This window comes from Octopus sinensis, linkage group LG10 (genome assembly GCF_006345805.1).
Source record: "Octopus sinensis linkage group LG10, ASM634580v1, whole genome shotgun sequence".
Classification (NCBI taxonomy): domain Eukaryota; kingdom Metazoa; phylum Mollusca; class Cephalopoda; order Octopoda; family Octopodidae; genus Octopus; species Octopus sinensis.
Genome location: NC_043006.1, coordinates 82,401,987 through 82,423,934, shown reverse-complemented (window position 1 = coordinate 82,423,934; position 21,948 = coordinate 82,401,987). Strand labels below are relative to the sequence as shown.

The 21,948-nt window shown below is 34.4% G+C and overlaps 1 protein-coding gene and 1 long non-coding RNA gene across 2 annotated transcripts in view; both read right to left on the bottom strand.

The window, feature by feature from the left end:
* LOC115216794 (protein RER1) overlaps positions 1 to 21,948 on the bottom strand; it is an 84,448-nt gene continuing 62,500 nt past the window's right edge. The window contains exon 8 of the mRNA XM_036506858.1: positions 1 to 98. Coding sequence (XP_036362751.1) covers positions 39 to 98 — 60 coding nt within the window. The 3' untranslated portion in view covers positions 1 to 38. The remainder of the gene's footprint in view (positions 99 to 21,948) is intronic.
* LOC118765188 lies at positions 805 to 20,811 on the bottom strand. Its single transcript, XR_005001053.1, has 3 exons — positions 19,997 to 20,811; positions 14,691 to 14,700; positions 805 to 817 (listed from the first exon to the last, which is right to left on the bottom strand). It is a non-coding gene; the product is annotated as an uncharacterized LOC118765188 (long non-coding RNA).

Genomic DNA, 21,948 nt, shown 5'->3' with positions numbered 1-21,948 from the left:
TTTCTGCTGCTCTTTTATTGTCCAGTACATAAAATTCCTCATGTGTGAATCGTAGGTCCAATTTGCCGCGAATGTGAAGTTTCAGCACTGGTCCCATCCTGATATTAAAATTTCAGATTTCAACCGATATGTAAGCACAAAATAAAAGAACAAAAAAAAAAAATTCTAAAAACACATGTAATTTCTTCTAGGACTAATATTGATACAAATATAACAACTAATTTTTTTTTGGTTTCTTAAGTCTATAGGAAATTTTCCTGATGAAAATACTGCTGAAGAAGCCATCTGTGTATCATACTAAATGTATGCATGCCATTATAAGGCATGATGCTGTGGACTTGTCTGAGATAAAATCTCTTCATAGACTTGTTACTCACTGCAGTGGTAATATTCACCTTGCTCCAGGTGGCGAGCTGGCAGAAATGTTAGCACGCTGGGCGAAATGCGTAGCCGTATTTCGTCTGCCGTTACGTTCTGAGTTCAAATTCCATCAAGGTCGACTTAGCCTTTCATCCTTTTGGGGTCAATTAAATAAGTACCAGTTACGCACTGGGGTCGATATAAGCTGTGTGTCTGTCCTTGTTTGTCCCCTCTGTGTTTAGCCCCTTGTGGGTAGTAAAGAAAAAAATATATATATTGTTTTTAACACAAGAGATTTACCTCAAACAATTTTACAACATCATGCCTTTTGATGATGTGAATAGATTTAGTATGATGCACAGGTGGCTATTTTGATTTGCATACATGGAGTTTTGCTGGAAGAAGATCTAAATTAACCAAATTTTAAAACATTTCATCTGTTCCTAAAAAATGAAATCTGAAAAGAATTCAGTGGTGAATTCAACTACTTAAAAATTTGAAGGTATATTTCCAACAGCATACAAGAAAAACTTCAATTGTTGATTGTAGAATGCATATTTATAAATGCCAAGAACAAAAAGTTCATGACAAGGGATTATGGAGCATACAACTGTCAAGCCTAAGCTATCTTTGCATGTATAAGACCAAAATCTGAGGAAGTAAGCAGCTAGCAATGCCCTACAGAGAAGAAAACTTATCAACAGAAGACAGTTTTTGCATGCTGCAAGAGTAGATAACTCATAAATTATGCAGTAACCTCTTTTAAGTTTTACAGCCAGTGTCCTGCTGTTCTCAAGAAAACTCATTTACCACAGCAGAATTGATACAGGTACTGGTGCCATGTAAAAAGCACCCAATACGCTCTGTAAAGTGGTTGGCATTAGGAAGGACATCCAGCTGTAGAAACCATGCCAAAACAGATATTGGAGCAAGCTGAGGCCCCTTGGTCATACCAGCTCTTGTCAAACCGTCCAACTCATGCCAGCATGGAAAGCGGACATTAAATGATGATGATGATGATGAATATATGTATGTTCATTCTAAAGATTGATAGAAGTTCTGAGTAAAAGACTTCAGTTAACTAGAACTTAGTAAAGTATTTATAAGATGGAGATATTAAAAAATGTTAACCAAATTCTTTCTTTTAAGTTCTCTAGTATTTTTTTTTTTTTGATTTTTACAATTACCTTATCTGTTGATGCTGTTTTTGTTTAGTTTATTCTTCAAATGTTTGAGTTTTGGGTTCTTCCTAATATTATGGATTTTACAAATTAAACACTTTTTTTTCTCTCTCCAGTTGAAAATTTCTAAAATAACTAATGTGATTCTGTGCCTGCTGTTGTTTTGGTAAAACCTTTTGATAGCAACTCATCATGACTGTCCCTGGTTCTAAGATACAAATTTCTTGTTTTAAAGTGGCCTAAATTAAAATGTCTAAATTTCATGTTAATTTATGTTTCAAACAGCAGATTTATAATGACAAAATTATTTCACTAAACGTTTTATTTTCAAAATTAACCAAAAGAAAGGTTGTGTATTTCAACAGAAATATGGTAGTCAAAGGGTTAAAGTGGTCTAAAGTAAAACCTTGCGCCAAGATTTCATTTGAAAATATTCTTCAAACACCCGATTACTGATGACAAAGTTATTTCACTACATTCATTATTTTCAAAACTAACTGAAATAAAAGCAGAGTGACTATATTCCAACAGAAATATAGTCACAGAAGCATTAGAGAAAATATGAAATACTTCATCAAAGACTAGAAAAGAAAGAATAGTTTACCAAGGGGAGAGTTTACTTACTGTGACAAGCAACTTGGATATTTACAAGGATAGCCAACTTTCAAGAAATTAATCCTCCAAAAACCAAAGACAGTTATTAAATATAGATCAGGCCTAAGAATAATTTCACTAACCCGATAGATTATAGAGCAGCCCCGAAGAAAATTAGATTCTAACAGTAATCGAGCTGTTGGAAGCAAAAAAAACAAACTAACTACAATCCTTATCAATCCCTAGCATCAATTTTTGCCTATTTTAAAAATAAAATTAAACCTATAGACAGTGTAATTCATTAGAAATAAGATCAGCATAGAATCAAACCAATATACTGTTATTATTTTACTCTTTGATGTACAATAATTTTTTTCTGATATATTTTTATTAACCTGTGTCAAGTATAATGTTAATTATATAATGCTAACCTTAGACAAGAACCATCCTGCATGAATGTCAGACTTAACAAGAGAGTTTTACAGGGGTCGTTTCCTCTGTAACACAAAGAGACAGCAGATAATTTTAATTATTCTTGTAGTAAGTTAAAATTAAAAGTGTGAGTCTAGCCATAGTGCCACATACAGATTAAATTAAGCAAATACCATCACCTTTAGCTAATGAGTAGAAAGAAATGTTAGAAAACATTTGGCATTTTATATATTTTGATAAGAGTTTTAAATATTGTGATACAAGATTCCTTGAGTGTGTTCTGATTAAATCATTTACTTAATATTAGAATTAAGGAGTTAATAACTTTCGGGTTTTATTAAATGCTGCATATAACTATATATACCTCTTTGATATTATCATGCAAATAAAAGTCAAGACACTGTACAGAACTTATATCCAAGGGTAATTATGTTCAAACTAACATCTGTGAATGATTGAAGATGAGGTATTAACTGCCATTGAAGGTCTCGCATTTTGCAGCATCATGCATATTTGAAGAAGGAAAAACTAAATTAGTCCTCTATGGAAATGAAGAAATGAAAGCCAAGACAAAAACTGCTAAAAGAGGAAGTATTGATACATCTTACTAAGAAAGATGAGAAATAATGAAAAGGAAATACATCATCATCATCATCATCATCACTGACAACTACAATAAAGGATAAGTACAATGATACAGACTAAGCAACATTTGAAGTACTAAATCAGGGTCAAAAATACTCTTACTATTCCTTATCTATTTATTTAGTATAGTAAGTAAACATTTCACCACTCTCTCTGACAAAGGATTTAGCTGATCCCTGTCAACCCACCAAATTGTTAGAATTCTTCATAGCAATACGATTTTCCTCACCAAACTTTTTTATGGGACAATTTATCATCATCATTTAACATCTGCTTTCCATGCTGCCATGGGTTGGATGGTTTGACTGAAAACTGGTCGGCTGCACCAGGTTCCTATCTAATTTGGCATGATTTCTACAGCTGGATGCCCTTCCTAGTGTCAATCACTCCAAGAGTGTAGTGGGTGCTTTTATGTGCCAGCTACAAAACACCAGCATTGGTCACGACTATGATCTCATTTGGCTTGACTGGTCTTCTCAAGCACAGTATATTGCCAAAGGTCTCGGTCACCTGTCACTGCCTGCATGAGGCCCAAAGTTTGAAGAGTGCTTTTTATGTGCCACTGGCATTGGAACCATTTATGCAACACTGGCATCAGCCATGACTACAATTTCACTTGGCTTGACAGGACTTCTCAAGCATATTCCCTAACATTCAAAGGGTGTATTTTACGTGCCAGTTATGTGACACTGGCATTGGTCATGACAGATTTTTATATCTTTACTATTTATCAACACAAGACTATCAACAGTTTTTGTTTCATTCATCTAATTTTATCATAAAGATGGTAAACTGATAGAAATGTCAAAGCATCACAAAAAAATGTTGAGTGGAATTTCTTCTAGTTTTTTATGTTTTTGAATTCAAATACCACTGAGGTCAATTCTGTCTTACATCTTTTCACAGATCAATAAATTAAGTACTAATGTAATTGATTAACCCCTTCACCTTAAAATTGTTGACTTTGTGCCAAAATCTGATACGCATTATTAAGATGATGGGCTGGCAATAATGTTAGAGCACCAGAGAAAAATACCATACCATATTTACTCTGGCATTCTTTTACTTGTTTGTCATTTTGAATGTGGCCATGCTGGAGCACTGCCTTTAGTCGAGCAAATCGACTCCAGAGCTTATTCTTTGTAAGCCTAGTACTTATTTTATTGGTCCCTTTTACCGAACCGCTAAGTTATGGGGGACGTAAACACACCAGCATCAGTTGTCAAGCGATGTTGGGGGGGGGGACAAACACAGACACACACATACATATATGACGGGCTTCTTCCAGTTTCTGTCTATCAAATCCACTCACATGGCTTTGGACAGCCCGAGGCTATAGTAGAAGACACTTGCCCAAGGTGCCACACAGCGGGACTGAACCCAGGACCATGTGATTAGTAAGCAAGCTACTTAGCACACAGCCACTCCTATGCACTGTACATTCTGAGTTCAAATCCTGCCAGGGTCAACTTTGCTTTTCTTCCTTTGAGGGTTGATAAAATAAAATACCACTCAAGTACTGGAACCAATGGTCCCTCCCCTCAAAACTGTTGGCTTCATGTCTTAATCAGAAACCATTATTATTTCAAATTCACTTTTGCAGAAACAGCTGCAAACACTGAATCCTGTCAAGTCTGACTTTGCTGCTGTCTACCTTTCTGGATTCTTATAAAATCAATACCAGTTATATAATGGTGTTAATGCAAATGACTGCATCTCGTTCATATGAAACTGTCTTTGTGCCTATTCAGAATGCAACTACTGAGCCTTAAGCGTTTAGTCTGTTAAGGGATGATGCTAAATGCAACTCTTATAAGGAAAATGTTTAACATCCTAATACTATGAGCCTTCAGGGTTTATTTTTTCCTTAATACCAAATGTCATATAATGAAGAAAGACAGATAACCAAGCTGATACAAAATTAAATATTTATAATATTTCACCCTGTTGGTCACAAGCTCAGATCCTAATGGAGTCAACTTTGCCTATTACCCATCCATATGTAATCAAATAGTCTAGTTGTTGTTTAGTTTCTGGTCAGGCAAAATATGGTAAAGGCATTCATGCCAGACTTTCATGCTTTAAGTGATGTTAAAAAAAAATTTTTTTTTAAAATTTTACTAATATCTAGAAAGCTGGATCTAATAACATGACTTTCCCAAGGTGAATGATGGTAATATGTAATACTACTAACTTCTCTAGCCTATACCTGCACAAAAAAAAGACTTTAGAACTATAATTATAATGATGACAACGATGATTATTTACATCCCCATTTAAATGTCAGAGGGACTTGACAATCGATGTTAGTGCGTTTATGTCCCCCAAAACTTAGCAGTTTGGCAAAAGAGACCAATAGAATAAGCACCAGGCTTAAAAAGAATAAGTCCTGGGGTCAGTTTCTTTGACTAAATGTGGTGCTCCAGCATGGGTGCAGTCAAAGGAATGAAACATATAAAAGAGTAAAATACATCTATGTAAACAATGTGATTGAAGACAGAAAAATAGTAATGGCTGTATATGGATATTTCAAGAGTTTTTGCCCTTTTTTCAGTCCATATCTAAGCCATTAACCATCTACGAATACATTGCTTAAATAGCCACTGAATTAAGCAGTACTATACAATTTTACATGTTAAGCATGTTCTGAGCAACTGGTATGTGCATATTTACATCTGGTAGGGACACAGTATTTTATTATGGGACCAAAATAGTTGTAACCTTTGGTGCTGGCTCTAGTTTCTGAAGAAAATCTGTAGAGATCACTTTAAAAAGTGACAGAATTGCACTGCTAACACAGTATTGTCTAATACGCCTTTACTATAACCGGTAGCATATTGTAGTTCTATAACGAAATGTGGGGTCCTTTCTAGCAATTAATAAATACTACAAAGTATTTTGTCCTCCACCCCAACTAGTCTATGAACCAACTACTTGCGAAAAGAATATTCAGGCTTGTCTGTGATATTTGCATAATGTTGGAGGAGTTGATATTATTAACGAGTAGAGACAAGAAACCTTAACATGTTTAGATGGGTAATAATGCTGAATAATAACTACCTATTGATCAGTCTAACCCAGGTAATGATATGGTCATTAATATGTCTAGGTAGAAGGCGGCGAGCTGGCAGAATCATTAGCACGCCGAGCGAAATGCTTAGCGGTATTTTGTCTGCCGCTACGTTCTGAGTTCAAATTCTGCCAAGGTCGACTTTGCCTTTCATCCTTTCGGGCTCGATTAAATAAGTACCAGTTACGCACTGGGTTTGATATAATTGACTTAATCTGTTTGTCTGTCCTTGTTTGTCCTCTCTGTGTTTAGCCCCTTGTGGGTAGTAAAGAAATAAATATGTCTAGGTGGGTAGTAACACTGAATAAGAACTGTTTCAAACTGTGATAATCTGTCCAACTCATTCTAGCAAGCGAAAGTGCACATAAAATGCTGCTGATAATGATGGTATTGGTACCCCTTTCCTATAGGTTTGTTAGTTGATCTCAAAAATGCAAAGACAGGCATTAAATGAAATGACAATGTTATGAGAAGAAAATAATCAAGAAAATGAAATTCATTTGTAACTAAACATGCAGCAAGCCTCGGGAAAATGCAAACACTAAACCACAGAACTGGAGCCTAGTTCTTACATCATGCAGAGTGATCGAATGAAGGAATGCAGCAATGAAGCAAACAGGGTTATGCGCTGTATCCCAGAGTGCAATGCAACAAGTAGAATAATGGACTGAGTAGTTGCCCTGGAGACTGGTTACCCAAGAAATTAAAAAACTTTACAGCCATTGTAACTTTGAAGGTTCTAAGTGTCTTTTAATCACACATTGTTCTGTCCTGATAACATCCATTCCATACCATTAAAACTTAATACATAGGCATGTATAAATGGGTGTGGTTGTATACGTCTGTGTGCTCTCACATATCCATTTGTGTGTAGACATATGTATGTTAAATATATATATATATATATATATATACATGTAAAAGTACCCGGCACATTCTGTAAAGTGGTTGGTGCTAAGAAGGGCATTTAGCAATAGAAACCATGCCAAATCAAACTGGAGTCTGGTGCAGTTCCCCAGCTCTAGTCAAAACATTAAACAATGATGATATGTGTATATACATACACACACAATGTCACACAAATGGCATCTAAAAGCACTCATTACACTCTTGGAGTGGTTGGCATTAGGAAGGGCATCCAGCTGTAGAAAACTATGCCAGATCAGACTAGAGTCTGGTGCAGCCTTCCAGCCCCGGTCAAACCATCCAACCCATGCCAGCATGGACAACAGACGTTAAATGATGATGATGATGAATATCAAACATACATACACAAGGCATGTGTTCTGCTAGTTAGTAAGTTGTACTTATAGATGTAAGAGAATATATTCTCATCAATGCACCTGCTAAATTACTATTTTTAAATCTCACAACGTGAGATATTCAGCAACAGTTCTTTGTAGTAAAGATTGTTTGCCAACATAACATGGCAGTCCTGGTTTAGGACTAATGTTGCTATAATTTAGCCCCAGGAGACATCGTCTCCAGCTGGCTATACAACACGATCTGTGTCCTTATATTTTCAAACAAGGGAATCTAGCATCCTCACTCAGCTCAAAACAAGTGGGGATGCTAGATGCCCTTGTATGAAAATATAAGGACACAGATCATATCATATAGCCAGCTGGAGACGATGTCTCCTGGGGCTAAATTACAGCAACATTAGTCCTAAACCAGGACTGCCATGTTATGTTGGCAAACAGTCTTTACTACAATGGACCTGGTGTTAAAAAGCCTGGAAGTCATAGACAAGTAGGATAACTTGCATCAAGTCCACAAACTAGCAAAACACATGCCTTCTATATGTGCGTTTGATATTGTTTATATCCCTCGAGTTCCTTCTAATTCATATATGAAGATGCACTACCCCAGATGATGCCTGGTAGCCGCAAGCAGTGAACATGCTCAGCAGGCACACTACAATGACATTCCTATAACTACACCTTAAAATCCCCTACCTAAATTTTAATTTCAAATACAACTTATATATATATATATTTTAACTGGTAGAAGTGACTCAAGAGCTGAGAGCATAGCCATGCACGAAACACTTGGCCCTTGAGTCACTGATTTCTGCTGCACTAAGAGTACCATACGAGTGAGATCGCTGCCAGAACAACAAGCTGGCCTCTGTGCCGATGGCATGTTAAAAACACCATTCGGGTGTGATCATTACCTGCGTTGCCTTACTAGCACTTGTGCAGGTGACACGTAAAAAAACATTCGAGCGAGGTTGTTGCCAGTGCTGCTGGACTGGCTCCTGTGCAAGTGGCACATAAAAAGCACCATTTGAGCGTGGCCTTTGCCAGTCCTGCCTGACTGGCCCTCGTGCCGATGGGACGTAAAAGCTCCAACTACACTCTTGGAGTGATTGGCGTTAGGAAGGGCATCCAGCTGTAGAAACTCTGCAAGATCAGATTGGAGCCTGATACAGCTATCTGGTTCGCCAGTACTCAGTCAAATAGTCCAACCCATGCTAGCATGGAAAGCAGATGTTAAACGATGATGATGATAATGATATATATATATATGTATGCATGTACATGTTTTGAGTTCTGTTTATCCTGTTTATACTACTAAATATATGTCCTTGCACATAGAATGTTTATGTAAAAATACACCAATCCCTCAACTAGCATGGGCGTTATGTTCCACCCCCACCCCAATAGGTAAAAATCCACAAAGTACAAACAGTAGTGTACTGTATATTTTTAAAAAAATTATTTTCATAATTTGCATATATTTATTTTATTATAAATGCAAAACAACGCTACGGAGAAATTGATTTAAGCTTAAATAATAAACCACATTATAACGAGGGATTACTGTGGTGTAAAAGAAGAGAAACACAGACAATGAAGTGATGGTGATGGAAAGAATAAAGTGTTAGATCAAACAACCAGTTGCAGTTTTAATGGAATAAACCCAAAGAACTCATTATACTTACTTGTAATAAACATTTCAAAACAATAAAAATGTTGGTTGTCCTTATGTTTTTTCTTTTCTTTTTTTTTTTTACACTAAAGCTAAGCATGCATAAGTAGCTGGAAACAGTTTTATGCTCAGAAATCATGTTTATAAATGCATAAGTTTTATTTATTTTGTTGTACCTTGAGAGGGTCATTATGTCAATAATAAACACACACACTAGTTCTGTTTCACTTCTTTTATTATCATCAGTCCATTTGTTAGCATTTAACCCAATTAACAAATCTATTGTTTAATTGGTCAGTCAATCAACCCATCAGCTAGGTTTGTCAAAGTCCTTTCATTGTCATCTTTGACCTAATCAACGATATACCTTCTCTACTCCAAGATCACAAATGGCAATAAGAGGAATTTGACAAACCTAGCTGATTGATTCACTGACCAAATGATTATTCCAAAAACCAGGTAGCTAATTGGATAAATGTTAATGAATTGACAAATAATACTGGTTTCAAATTTTGGTACAAGGCCAGCAATTTCGGAGGAGGGGATAAATTGATTATATCGACCCCAGTGCATAACTGGTACTTATTTTATCAACCCTGAAAGGATGAAAGGCAAAGTCACCCTCACGTAAAGACAGATGAAATACTGCTAAGCATTTTGCCCAGCGTGCTAATGATTCTGCCAGCTTGCCACCTTAGAATTGACAATTAACAAGAAGTGATGTCAAACCAGTGCATGTTTTTGCTATTGGCATGATGACCCATCCTGAGAGACAGCAAAATCTGTTTCAATGCACAAGTTCATATCAAGAATGTTGCAAACCAAATACAAACACTTTTAATTATTTTCTTACTTTAAAAGAATTAATTTTCAATCATTTACATGCGTATTTAGCTCTCTGTACTTAAGATTTAGTGCAAAAAAAAAAACTCACAAAAACATAAGGATTACCAAACAAAAAAGACAAACACATCCTTTTTCTCCATCAAACTTCTTTATCACTCATAGCCCCATTCTCACAAGAAACATTTCCTTTTAAAAAGATATTGAATTTATGAAGAAATATTTGTGTTGTGGTGCATAGAAGCTGTGTGTGTTTAGGGAGTTATTTCAACTGAATACATTTTATTCTTAACCTTAATTTACCCAAACAACTTTTTTTATTATCAGGCATATTCAAAATGTTTGTAAAAAACGCACAAAAGAAAAGGTAAAAAAACGAATAATAAATGTATTTGAATAAAACAAATCAAAAACAAAAGAAAACTAAGAAAAAATTTTATTTTTATTTTTAAATAAAATGGCGAGGGGGGGGGGGCACCGCCAAAAAATGAAAGCAAATATAAGCTTAAATTAAGAATTTTATCCTATAATACATAAAGCCATAATTAAACTTAGATAATAAATTAATTGAACCAATCAAGGAACTTTCAGATGGCTGTTTGATCTCTGACTTAAATGAAGCAGTCAAAATTCATTCAACGATCTGTTTTCAAGATGATGGCAACTATATTTTTAAGATAATTGCATTCTAGGACAGTGAGCCTACTGTAAGGACAAGAGAGGACCACAGCTACGAACAGCACTCAAAGCTCTATGAATGAGGTATTGGATTTGTGGCTTGCTTGTGTGTTCAATCAACTACTTCCTCTTTATGAGCCAATGATGGAGCCTCTGTGCAGTGGCTGACTTACTAGAAATAGCAGCCAACAACTAAGGCTCCTACAAATCAAAACTATTATACTTTCTTAATACCTATTGCTTGAGATTATCCCTAGTTTTATAACACAAACTTTGTCTTAAAGTAATCTAAATTTAAACCATCCAACAAAATTTCAGACTAATTTCAGTTCCAAACACCAGCTAAGTAATTACAAAGTCATTTTGATTAGTTCTTTATTTTCAAGCTTAATTGAAACAAAAGCAGTGTATTTCAGCAAGAATATGGTAAAAAAATCCCCAAAGGATTAAATAAGGATACATTAGATAATGTAGCCCTACTTCTTGTTTATTTCAATTCCATGCAGCTACCCTTTTAATGGTTCCAGAACATATCGGTTCTTCTATAAGAGGTGATCTCTAGGCCCCCTCACTCAAATGTTCAATTTTGGGGAGAAAGGGACACTGTCTGTAGTCTCCTACAACCCTTCTCACAGTGCAAAATAACAATTTTGGAAAGAGAGAGACAAAAACAGAACTCCCTGTATTTATCAATATCCAAGGACAAAGTTGATTTAGGTGGGATTTGAAATCAGAGACCTGGAATAAATGCCACATGATGGAGTGATGGTCCCAGCTGGAATGCCGTTGATCATAGATCTCCTCAATCAGGATTGACTTAGGGAAAAACAGTTATTTCTATACATGACAGGTTTTGCTTAAGTAAGACTCAAGTTGAGTAGCTCAACAAATGGAAAAGTAGAAGGATGGAATTTATTTTGTAAGTAGGGGGGAAAATGATGAGAATTTGTTAACAATGGCTAGTGTGTGTCTTGTATTGTGCTGTATTGCATGTGTGTTTGTGCACGCGCGCATGCGCAAATTTCAAACCTTGCTACTTGTTGAACAGCACAATAACCACAGCATTAGTAAAAAGCGAACAAACTGAACACAACAGAGGTAAACAATACCACAAGCAATACACCAACATCTCAAGTACTAATAGCATTTAACAAGGTGTAAACTAGTTACCTAATTCTTTTAATTAATCAACTCTTTGACACAAGATGACAGTGTGTTAATGAAGGCACAAGGCCTGAAATTGGTGATGGATATAGTTGAATATATCTACCCTACCCCCAAAAAATAAATGACAAAGTTGACATCAGTGGAATTTGAACTCAGTCTGTAGCTAATGATGTCTTGAGCTAACTGGATCTTATAAAGGAGCTGTTGTGGTAGCAGACCACGAAACACGGCTGTAATTCCTCAGAACAAAGATTTTCGTAAAACTCATTTTCCTTCTTTTAATATGCCTAATTAGCTTAATTCCAAATACTAAAATGAAATATAATTAGCTGAATTCTTGTTTCTCTCTAAAAGAAAATGACTGTATTTAGATAAGGAAAAGGATGAGCTCTGTAAGGTTTAAAATGCCCAAGACACACTGCATGTCATGACAGTGTCCCTACGATTTCTCAAGGAGAGATCAAGAAAGGAAGGACATTATATATATATATATATATATATATATATATATATATATTGAACTAAATGTCTTTACTTTCCCCCCTCATTCTCACCCCTGTAGGTTTGAAAAGCCATCTCTACAAATATATTACGGTATGCATGAAAATAAACTGAGGGAATCATCAAAGCGGTGGAAAAAATGCTTTATGGTATTTAGTTACATCTATTTACAATCTGGGTTCAAACCCTGTCATGGTTAACTTCTGAGGAAGAGGTGGGAGGAATTAAAATAAAATCCCAGTCAAGCACAGGGGTAGATTTAATCACAAAATTTTTATCATTGTACCTCTTTAAGAAATTATTATTATTTTTATTAGGGTGGTGAACTGGTAAAAATACTTAGTAGCATTTCTTTGTTCTTTGTTTCGAGTTCAAAATTCATCGTGGTCAACTTTGCCTTTCATGCTTTCCAGATCAATAAAATAAAGTAACAGCCAAGTACTCGGGTCAATGTAATCAACTAACCCCTTCTCACTAAAAAATGTTGATCTTGACCCAAAATTTGATACCATTATTACTATTATTATTATTATTTAATTTATTAAGTACCCATCTTATTTTGAACAAAATTTTCGAGACCATTAACTCAATGTACAGTGTTCCCACAAAGAAACCAAGGCAATTGGAAAATTATGCAATTAAATTAATTATACAAATAAGAATTTTATGCATTTATGAAAGAATAATACCACTGAAAACAATTAAAAAAAACAAACACATGAATACCAAATTATACCATCCATTCTTTAACCCGTTAGCATATCCACCCCAAATATTCTTTTCATGTTCAAACTGGCCAGATCCTGTCTCTCACACCTACCCTATATCAATCTAAAAATGAACAATCACATCATAAAAATTTCAAATCTACAAGATAATGCATGAGTAATCCAAAACAAAGTGAATAAATAAGAATTACATTTGACAGAATAACCTGAATGCTTAAGGGCTAAATCAAGTGTTCTTGTGCCTGCAATATGAATCCTTATTATTGTATTGTCAGTCTCCCAGAGATAATATCTAGTTTTACTGTATTTAACTTTGTTCCTCTTATGCTGTGAGTTCAAGATCCACCAAAGTCGATATATTTTGGTGACTGGTGAGGAGTTTATGGAATACAAATCTAATATTTTATAAGTATCAGTTCTATTGACTATACTCCTGCTTCACAATTATTACTGTTGTTGCACAGAATCAAAGAAAATCCTCAGCAATTTTGTTGAAAGGTGGGTGAATGTAGCAAGAATGGTCTGAGTGAATGGCCCTATTCTAAACATGCACCTGTAGACATGTAGAGAGGGTACTTGCCCTAGTGGTCTTGTGAGATTTCCACAAGCAACTCTAAGCAATCTCCCTCTTTTGGGGAATTATTTGTTAAAATTTATATTTTTCTAATCTTTTACTTTTTACATGCATTTTATGTAACCCCACATTATATTGTCCTGTACTGTCCCCAATGTTTTTTGAATTCTAGTATATAGCAGTGCTTTTCATGTAGTACCAATATATTTGGCTGGAATTTATATGACTTGATGAAAGGACTAAATGCTACAACTCACAAAATTTGCTCAAACCAACCTTTTAGTCTAAAGCTGATCTGGTATTATGTCTCTAGGAAAGATGTTTTCTAAAACACTTTGTATCTGTAACTTCACTGACTGAATAGTAATAATTTCAAATTTTGGGCACAAAGCCAGCAAATTTTGAAAGGAGAGTTAAGTTGATTATAATGGGCCCAGTACTTGACTGGTACTTTATTTTGTTAACCATGGAACAATGAAAGACTAAGTTAGCTTCAGCAAAGATTTGAATTCAGAACCGAAAGTGGTGGAAGAAATGCGAAGCATTTTGCCCAATGCATGAACAATTCTGCCAGTTTGCTGTCTTAATAATAAAAATCCTTTCTACTATAGGCACACAAGGCCTGAAATCCAGGAGGAGGGGACTAGTCAACCCCATTGTCCCTAGCGTTTCACTGGTGCTTCGTATATCGACCCTGAAAGGATGAAAAGCGAAGTTGACCTCAGCAGAATTTGAACTCAGAACGTAAAGACAGATGAAATACCGCAAAGCATTTCATCCAGTGTGCTAACGATTCTGCCAGCTTGCTGCCTTAATAATAATAATAATTTTGGTTTCAAATTTTGGCACAAAGCCAGTAACTTTTCAGAGGAAGTCAAACTGATCTCGTTGTTCAATTGGTATTTATATTTTATTGATCCTACTAGGTAAAGTTGACCCTAGAGGGATTTGAACTTAAAGCAAATAGAGATGTAACTAAATACCAAAAGTCATCTTGTTTCACATGATATCATTTCTGCCAATCTATCATCCTATTAATAATGGTTTCAAATTTTGGCACAAAACCAGCAATTTTGGGGGAAGGAACTAATTGATTACACCCACCCACCCTGCGCTTAACAGTACATATTTTAATGACCCAGAAAGGATGAAAGGTAAAAATAGACCTAGGCGGAATTTGAACTTAGAATGTGAAGACATGAATTACAGCTGAGCATTTTGCCCGGTGTGCTAACAGTTCTGCCAGCTCACAATAATAACGACAACAATAGCAATTACTAATAGGCATGTGGACTCAGATATTTGTGAAATGAAGATAGTCTACAAGGTCGAACCTAGTATATGACTGGTACTTTATACTAGCAATACCCATCAGACAGATGAAAGGCAAAGTTGACATCAGCAAGACTTGCATTTGAAACACAAAGGACAGTAGCTAAGTACTTAGAAAAAAAAAATAAATGCATTCGAATGAATTCTGCCAATAATCAACCACTGCCACCACCATGATTTATTAAACTAATATTACTAAACTAAACTGAAGCTGGTGAATAGTAATAATAATAATAATAATAAGGCAACGATTTGCATGCTATGAATATGACAAAAAAAAAAAGCAATAATAATAATAATAATGATGATGATGATAATAATAATAGCTTCATAAATAAATATTAAAAAACCAAGATAAAAAAGCAATGGACAATTAAAAAAATCTGTCAGAGAATGAAAATAACTCAGATAAGTTGGTTTGATTATTTTTTTATTTCCACACAGAGGTTCTGAGTGACATTAAAAAAATCAGTAGCCAGGATTTTGTTTAAGAAATTGTTGGTTTTCCTTTTTTGTTGTTGTTAATATACATATATATGTGTGTATATATATGTATATATATATATATATTTTACTTGAGGGTTGGTTGTTTGTATTTTTTTTTTTTTTTCGTTTTTCATTCTTTCTGTTTCTGTAATTTGTTAATTCCTTTTCTTATCATAAATTGACCATTCGAAATTAAAAAAAGAGAAGCAGGGGGGACAGAAATAGGGGAGTGTAGGTACATATCAACTTCTTGTTGTTGTTGGTTTTGTTGTTGGGGGAGCAGGATGGATGGGAGTAGGAAGTGTCATTCAACAAGGCAATAATAGTATCCCAGGATGTACGTGTATATGTACGTATAATTGTGTGCACGCGTGTGAGTGTATATATATATATATATTCCTCCAACCCACGCTAGCATGGAAATCCGGATGTAAAACAAATGAACAAATGTGTGTGTGTGAGCACACATATATATATGTATGTATATATATATATATATATATATATATATATATATACATACACACACACACACACACGTTAATTCCCCAAGAAAGAAAAAAAAAGCAATTTATATATTTACTGTGATTATTACTGGCTTGTTTATTATTTTTTCATTTAATTTTTAGATGTTTAGAAACTGATGTGATTTCCCAGTTCTCAGAGAGAGAGATAGAAAGAGAGAGAAAAAGAGAAGAGAGAGAGAGAGATTAGAGGGTTTACACTTTGGCTGTGTTGCATGTAAATCCATTTTGCCATGCAAAATACTATACAGTCAGAGAATCGGAAGGTGATTGATGGTTAGAATGGTAAAGGAAAAAAAAAAAGGTATACACCCTACCCCTCATCCCAATCTATCTCTGATTTTTTTCCTTTTCTTTTAGAAGCAGTTTCCATGCAAATTTGAAGATTCACATTAATAAATCATCATTGTATAAAATATTGAAGTGGTGAATTGGCAGAGTCATTAGGAGTGTTGCATAGCATGCCTCATGTTATTTGTTCAGGGCTTCTGTGCTGCGAGTTCAAATCCCTGTTGAGACCAACTTTACCTTTCATCCTTTTGAAGGGGGTAGTTCATTAAGAAAATATTAGAGTGTCATTGAATGAGATCTCTGGTGGTATCTGTTTCATTTTTAAGGGTTCCAAGTTCAAATTCTGCCTAAGGATTAAAATTCTTACCAGTAACCATGGGACCTCAATAGATTATGAAACCTGAAAATGGTTGATGAGGCGGTGGCTACCTGCTACTACAGACAAATGATAACGATGATGATGATGATGATATCTAGAGCTATGTTTTTTTTGTTTTTTTTTTTGCCTCATGTAAGCAATGTTCCAAATACAAAATAATAGAATGATTAACCCTTTAGCATCTAGATTTTTCTGTCAAATGTAATTCATATTCATTCACATTGTTCTGAATTAATCATGCATTGTCTTTCAATGATGTGATTATTTTACTCTGAGAATGACATTGTAGGGTAGGTGTGAAAAGTTGGATCTAGCCAGTTTGAACATAGAAGAGGTAGAACATTTGGACTGGCTATGGCTGGTTTAAATGTTAAAGGGATAAGGATTGTAAGAATGGTTTCTAACATGAGCATACGAACACAGATTTTGGTGGTGAGGAGGAACAGAGAGGGGTTTAGTTGATGAAATAAATTTTAGCAATGCTTAATTGGTAAGTTATTCAATCTACATCTACCCATCCACGAAAGATGAACGGAAAAGTCAACCTCGGCAAGATTTGAAGCCAGAAAGTAACTGAACGTTGCAAAGCATTTTCTCTGTCACTTACCATCCTATTCATAATAATAATTATAATTTTTCTAATATAGGCACAAAGAAAAAAATGAGAGAAAACAGGAAGTTAGTTGATTAAATCAATCCCCAGTAATTAACTGTCACTTGGAGAGATAAAATATAAAGTTCAACTCAGCAGGATTTGAACCCAGAATCTAAAGAGCCTGAACAAATACTTCAAAGCATTTGGTTTGATGCTCTAACAGTTCTACCCTAAATATAATAGTAATAATAATTGCATTCTTTTTTTAAACATGAGTATAAGCGGAGTATAAACATGAGTATAAAATAAGCCTAAAGTGTCTTAGACCCAATGTAACACCAGAGGTTGAGAAGAAAACACAAACCTTCAAGTTGGTTATCTGGTGCCAATCGTTAAACCTGGGTTTTATTTTACACCTAGCACAAAAATTGTAACACAGTTCTATTAAAGTTACTTGATAACCTCGCTACAAAAGGAATTACCCAAGATAAAATGGACAAACAAATAACTGTCTGTTAGTTTCAAATACACCATCCAGTTTTTATATATCCAAATCCAAAGATCAAATATATTCATTGATGATGGCATACATAGACCATGAATCCAGGTTTTGTACCCAGCTCAGAATGCAAAGAACCAGAAGAAAAAATGCAACCTACCAAACTACTATTACATCAATGTGTGTGTGTATATACACACAGAATGCATTCAAAATCTTAAGCCCCATACTATTAATATTCTGGAAGGTGTTTGTAAGCCATTTAAAAAACACACAAAAGCCGTTTGATTCACTTCAACATTTAAGTTTAATTTGTAAATAAGTGAATCGAACGGCTTTTGTGTGTTTCTTAAATGGCTTACAAACACCTTCCACACTGCAATTGTTTTCGTTTCAGCACACGATCTCAGATCAAATCACTTGCTATGCTGGTAGATCTCCGTAATATTAATATTCTGTTTTACTGATATTACGTGCCATGAACCCCAGGATCTTGTGCACTTGCTACTACAATTAACAAAAATTTACTTAATTTTTATCAACTCTGGAGAGATGAAAAGCAAAGTTGGCCTTGTTGGGATTTGAACTCAGAATGTAAAAGGCTGGAAAGAAATACCATTCAACATCTCTTCTGCCTATCCACTGTCTTCTTCATCTATACATTGTAAAAAACATTTCTAAAATTGTACACAACCCAGATAGTGAAAAAAACATGTTACTTTGTTTTTGCCCCTTATCTATCATTTTTATTACATATTTACTTATATATCAATGTTTATTGAATCTGAAAAAAGGAACTAAATCTTTCTCTTTATGTTTAATAGGTGGTTTTCATACCACACAACTTACTGAATTAATCCATAATGCTACAAGCATTTATCGAAATAATATTCTAACATTTTATGTATCCAAACCATCTGAACTGGATCAAGTTAGAAAAGTTATTTCATTTTTTAAAAAAATATCACTGAGCCTAAGAAGAAATAATGTCTCAAACCAATGGAGTAGCCCCTCAGACCAAATATAAAGCAAAAGTTTGACACTTGGATTAAACTGTCAGCTTAGCTGATAACAACAGAGGTCTTGAATTAGTAACAGTTGCCACTTTATAGCTAAAATAGAGTCAGTGATAGTGATGTCAGAATTTAAGGACTGGCTAAATCACTGAAATGCACTGAAAAACAAAACCCTGAAGAAATGAAAATAAAATATAATAAATACTGAAAAATTACGACAAGTATGGATTCCTCGAAGTAAATTAAGTTACAAAAAATAAAAATTAATTAATTAAAAATGAAGAGATTGACCAGAAGCGACAAACATTAAAAAGGAAAATAAGAATTTTAAAAGGAGAAAGGTTTTAAAAACACACACAACATACAATCTCATAAGAGAAATGAAGCAGGTAAGTTTTCTTAAGATTTACATAATGCTACCAATAACAACTAAAGCTCACCTACATAGGGACTGAACAATTAATTTCTCATAACAATCAAAGAACTAAATATAACTAACAACAAACAAACAAACAAACAAAAAAAAATCAGAAAAGGAACTAATTTATTAATAAGATGAAACAATTGATGATACACATGGAAAAGAATTATTTCATCAGAAAGAAGCAGATCCTCGAGAACACAGCTGTCACACACCATTCCACCCGCATTTCTACAAATTTGACCCTAGATCCGCATAAGAAAGAAATTAAAGACCAAGTAACAGAGAAAGATAGAATTTTTAGATTCTGAAAATAAACCACAAATAGTTTATTGGAAACCTCCAATTGATAACAGCTGGTAGTGTCAATACCAAACAACCAAAATAACCAGTGTAGATATAAACCAGCTGTACAGAGACACAAATATTTAATTTGTATTTCAGTTGACAGTCTGTCTCGGTAGAGAAGAGAATATATAACTTAATATATATATATCACAAAAATTGAACCTTGATCAAAAAAGGCTGCCTGTATACAAAGCGCATAATTTTATAGCTGCTTGAAGAAGCCAGATGATGGCTGAGGACTTTGTCAGCCCAAACTGTAAGTATATTTTCTTAAGCAAAGGATGCTTAGATCCTAAGCACTACACGTGTGTTCCAGTTTATTTAGAACAGGTGTCTTGCATAGAATAATGGGTGACCAAAAGGCTTGGCACCAGGAAGGGATTCTGACCATAAAACACGACCAATTTATAGCAGCATGGGAAAGAGTATGTAAAACGATAGCAAAATATTCCTTTAGCTCCACTACTTCCATCTAACAAAGAATAATGAGATGCTTATTTATATTTTGATTTATAATCATCTTTAAATATACCAGGAAATAAAGCAGAGAGACAAGATAGAGATACACACATAGTTGGCCAAAGTTTCAAAGTCACTGTCAACAACATTTTTGTAAAAGGATATTAAATTTACACTCTTCTAAAGTATAGGCTAACCTATCATATTAATGTAGAACTGCTTTTATTAGATCTGAACATAAAAACAAACATTAATATTATATACACATACAGACATACTAATCTATATATTTTACCTATCAGTAGATGTTACATTAACTAATCATACTAAATGACACTGCTTACCCGATAGGTTAGATACACAAGAGAACACTAAAACTAGTGTGAATAACAACAGCAATATCTTCAAACCTTAGAAAAAAAAAAAAAGGAAAACAGATACTACTTTCCTCTCTCCCTCTCTCTTTAGCCCTTCTCTCTCTCAAGTGCTCATACATACTCACTCACACACTCACAAGTACTCTAACAACCACATCTTGAAGTATGATACCAATTGTTCATTTACCATTTTCTGTATGTTAAAAGGAATCTGAGAGAGTGCAAAATGAAGTTATGTAATATAAGAAACATCCAAAAGTTTAAAAAAAAAAAATTACAAAAGGGAAAAAATATGGAAGGAAAAATTAATAGTTTTATTAATTGAAATAACTCATTAAAGAAATCATTATTGAAATAACTCCCAAAACAATATACATGAGTGTGTGTGCGCATGTGTTAGCAAGTATATGTTTATGTGTGTGTGTGTGTGTGCATATACATATATACATGGAGATATAGATGCATATACAAGTACATATACATACGTATAGACACACTCATGCACATATTTTATATGTGTGTGCACGTGTGTGTAGTTTCTTTTTTTTTTTCTTTTTGGTAGATGTTCAAGTTTGCAGTTTTGTTAATTAGTGCAAATATTAATTGGACCTTGTTTGTTAATGTTATTTATATTTATAGTTATCATTTTGTTCTTTTCATTAGCAATTTTTTAAGCATGTGAGTTTATACGTAAGTATATATATATTACATATATTCATAGATATAATATATAATTGTATTATATATTATATAAATATACGTATCACATATTACATATATTCATATATATATATAATACATTTTTATGTCATATATCATGTTTTATATATTATATACATAAACAGATGTAAACACAAATATATGCACATACAAGCCAGGGAGACACAAAAAAAACAAACAAACACACAAACAAGAGCAAACTATAAACAAGATCGCATACATAACAGTATGTAGACACCTATACAGACACAAAATAACTTCATACACACACACACACACACACACACACACACACACAAACAAACAAAAAAAGCCAGTGGCAATGGATCTCTGTCAGCTTCAATGAAGAAGATTCAGTTGTTTGACTAACTGAACTACCTACTCAATGAATCCGCATGTATATGGCTGAGTATTCCACAGACATCATGCAAACCCTTGGCCATAATCCTCAGGCAGAATCAGTCTAACATAGAGGGTGACACGGCCAGACGTTTGGATTACAGGCACAATCGATCTGGCAGGATTCCACACAGTTTCCGTCGACCTTATATTTACTTGCAAGCCTTTGGCCGACTCAAGACTGTGGTAGGAGAATAACAGACACTTGCCTTGGATGCAGTGTGACAGGATTGAACCCGGTAAATCATGGTACATACATACGCATGCACATATGTACATACATCAGGCACTAATCAGTCAGAAAGAAGCAAGGAGTTGCAGAAAGGGCAGAAGAAGGGCAGGGAGTAGACTAAAACGTAATATGGGAAACAAGGAGCTTCTTTCATCAATATCTG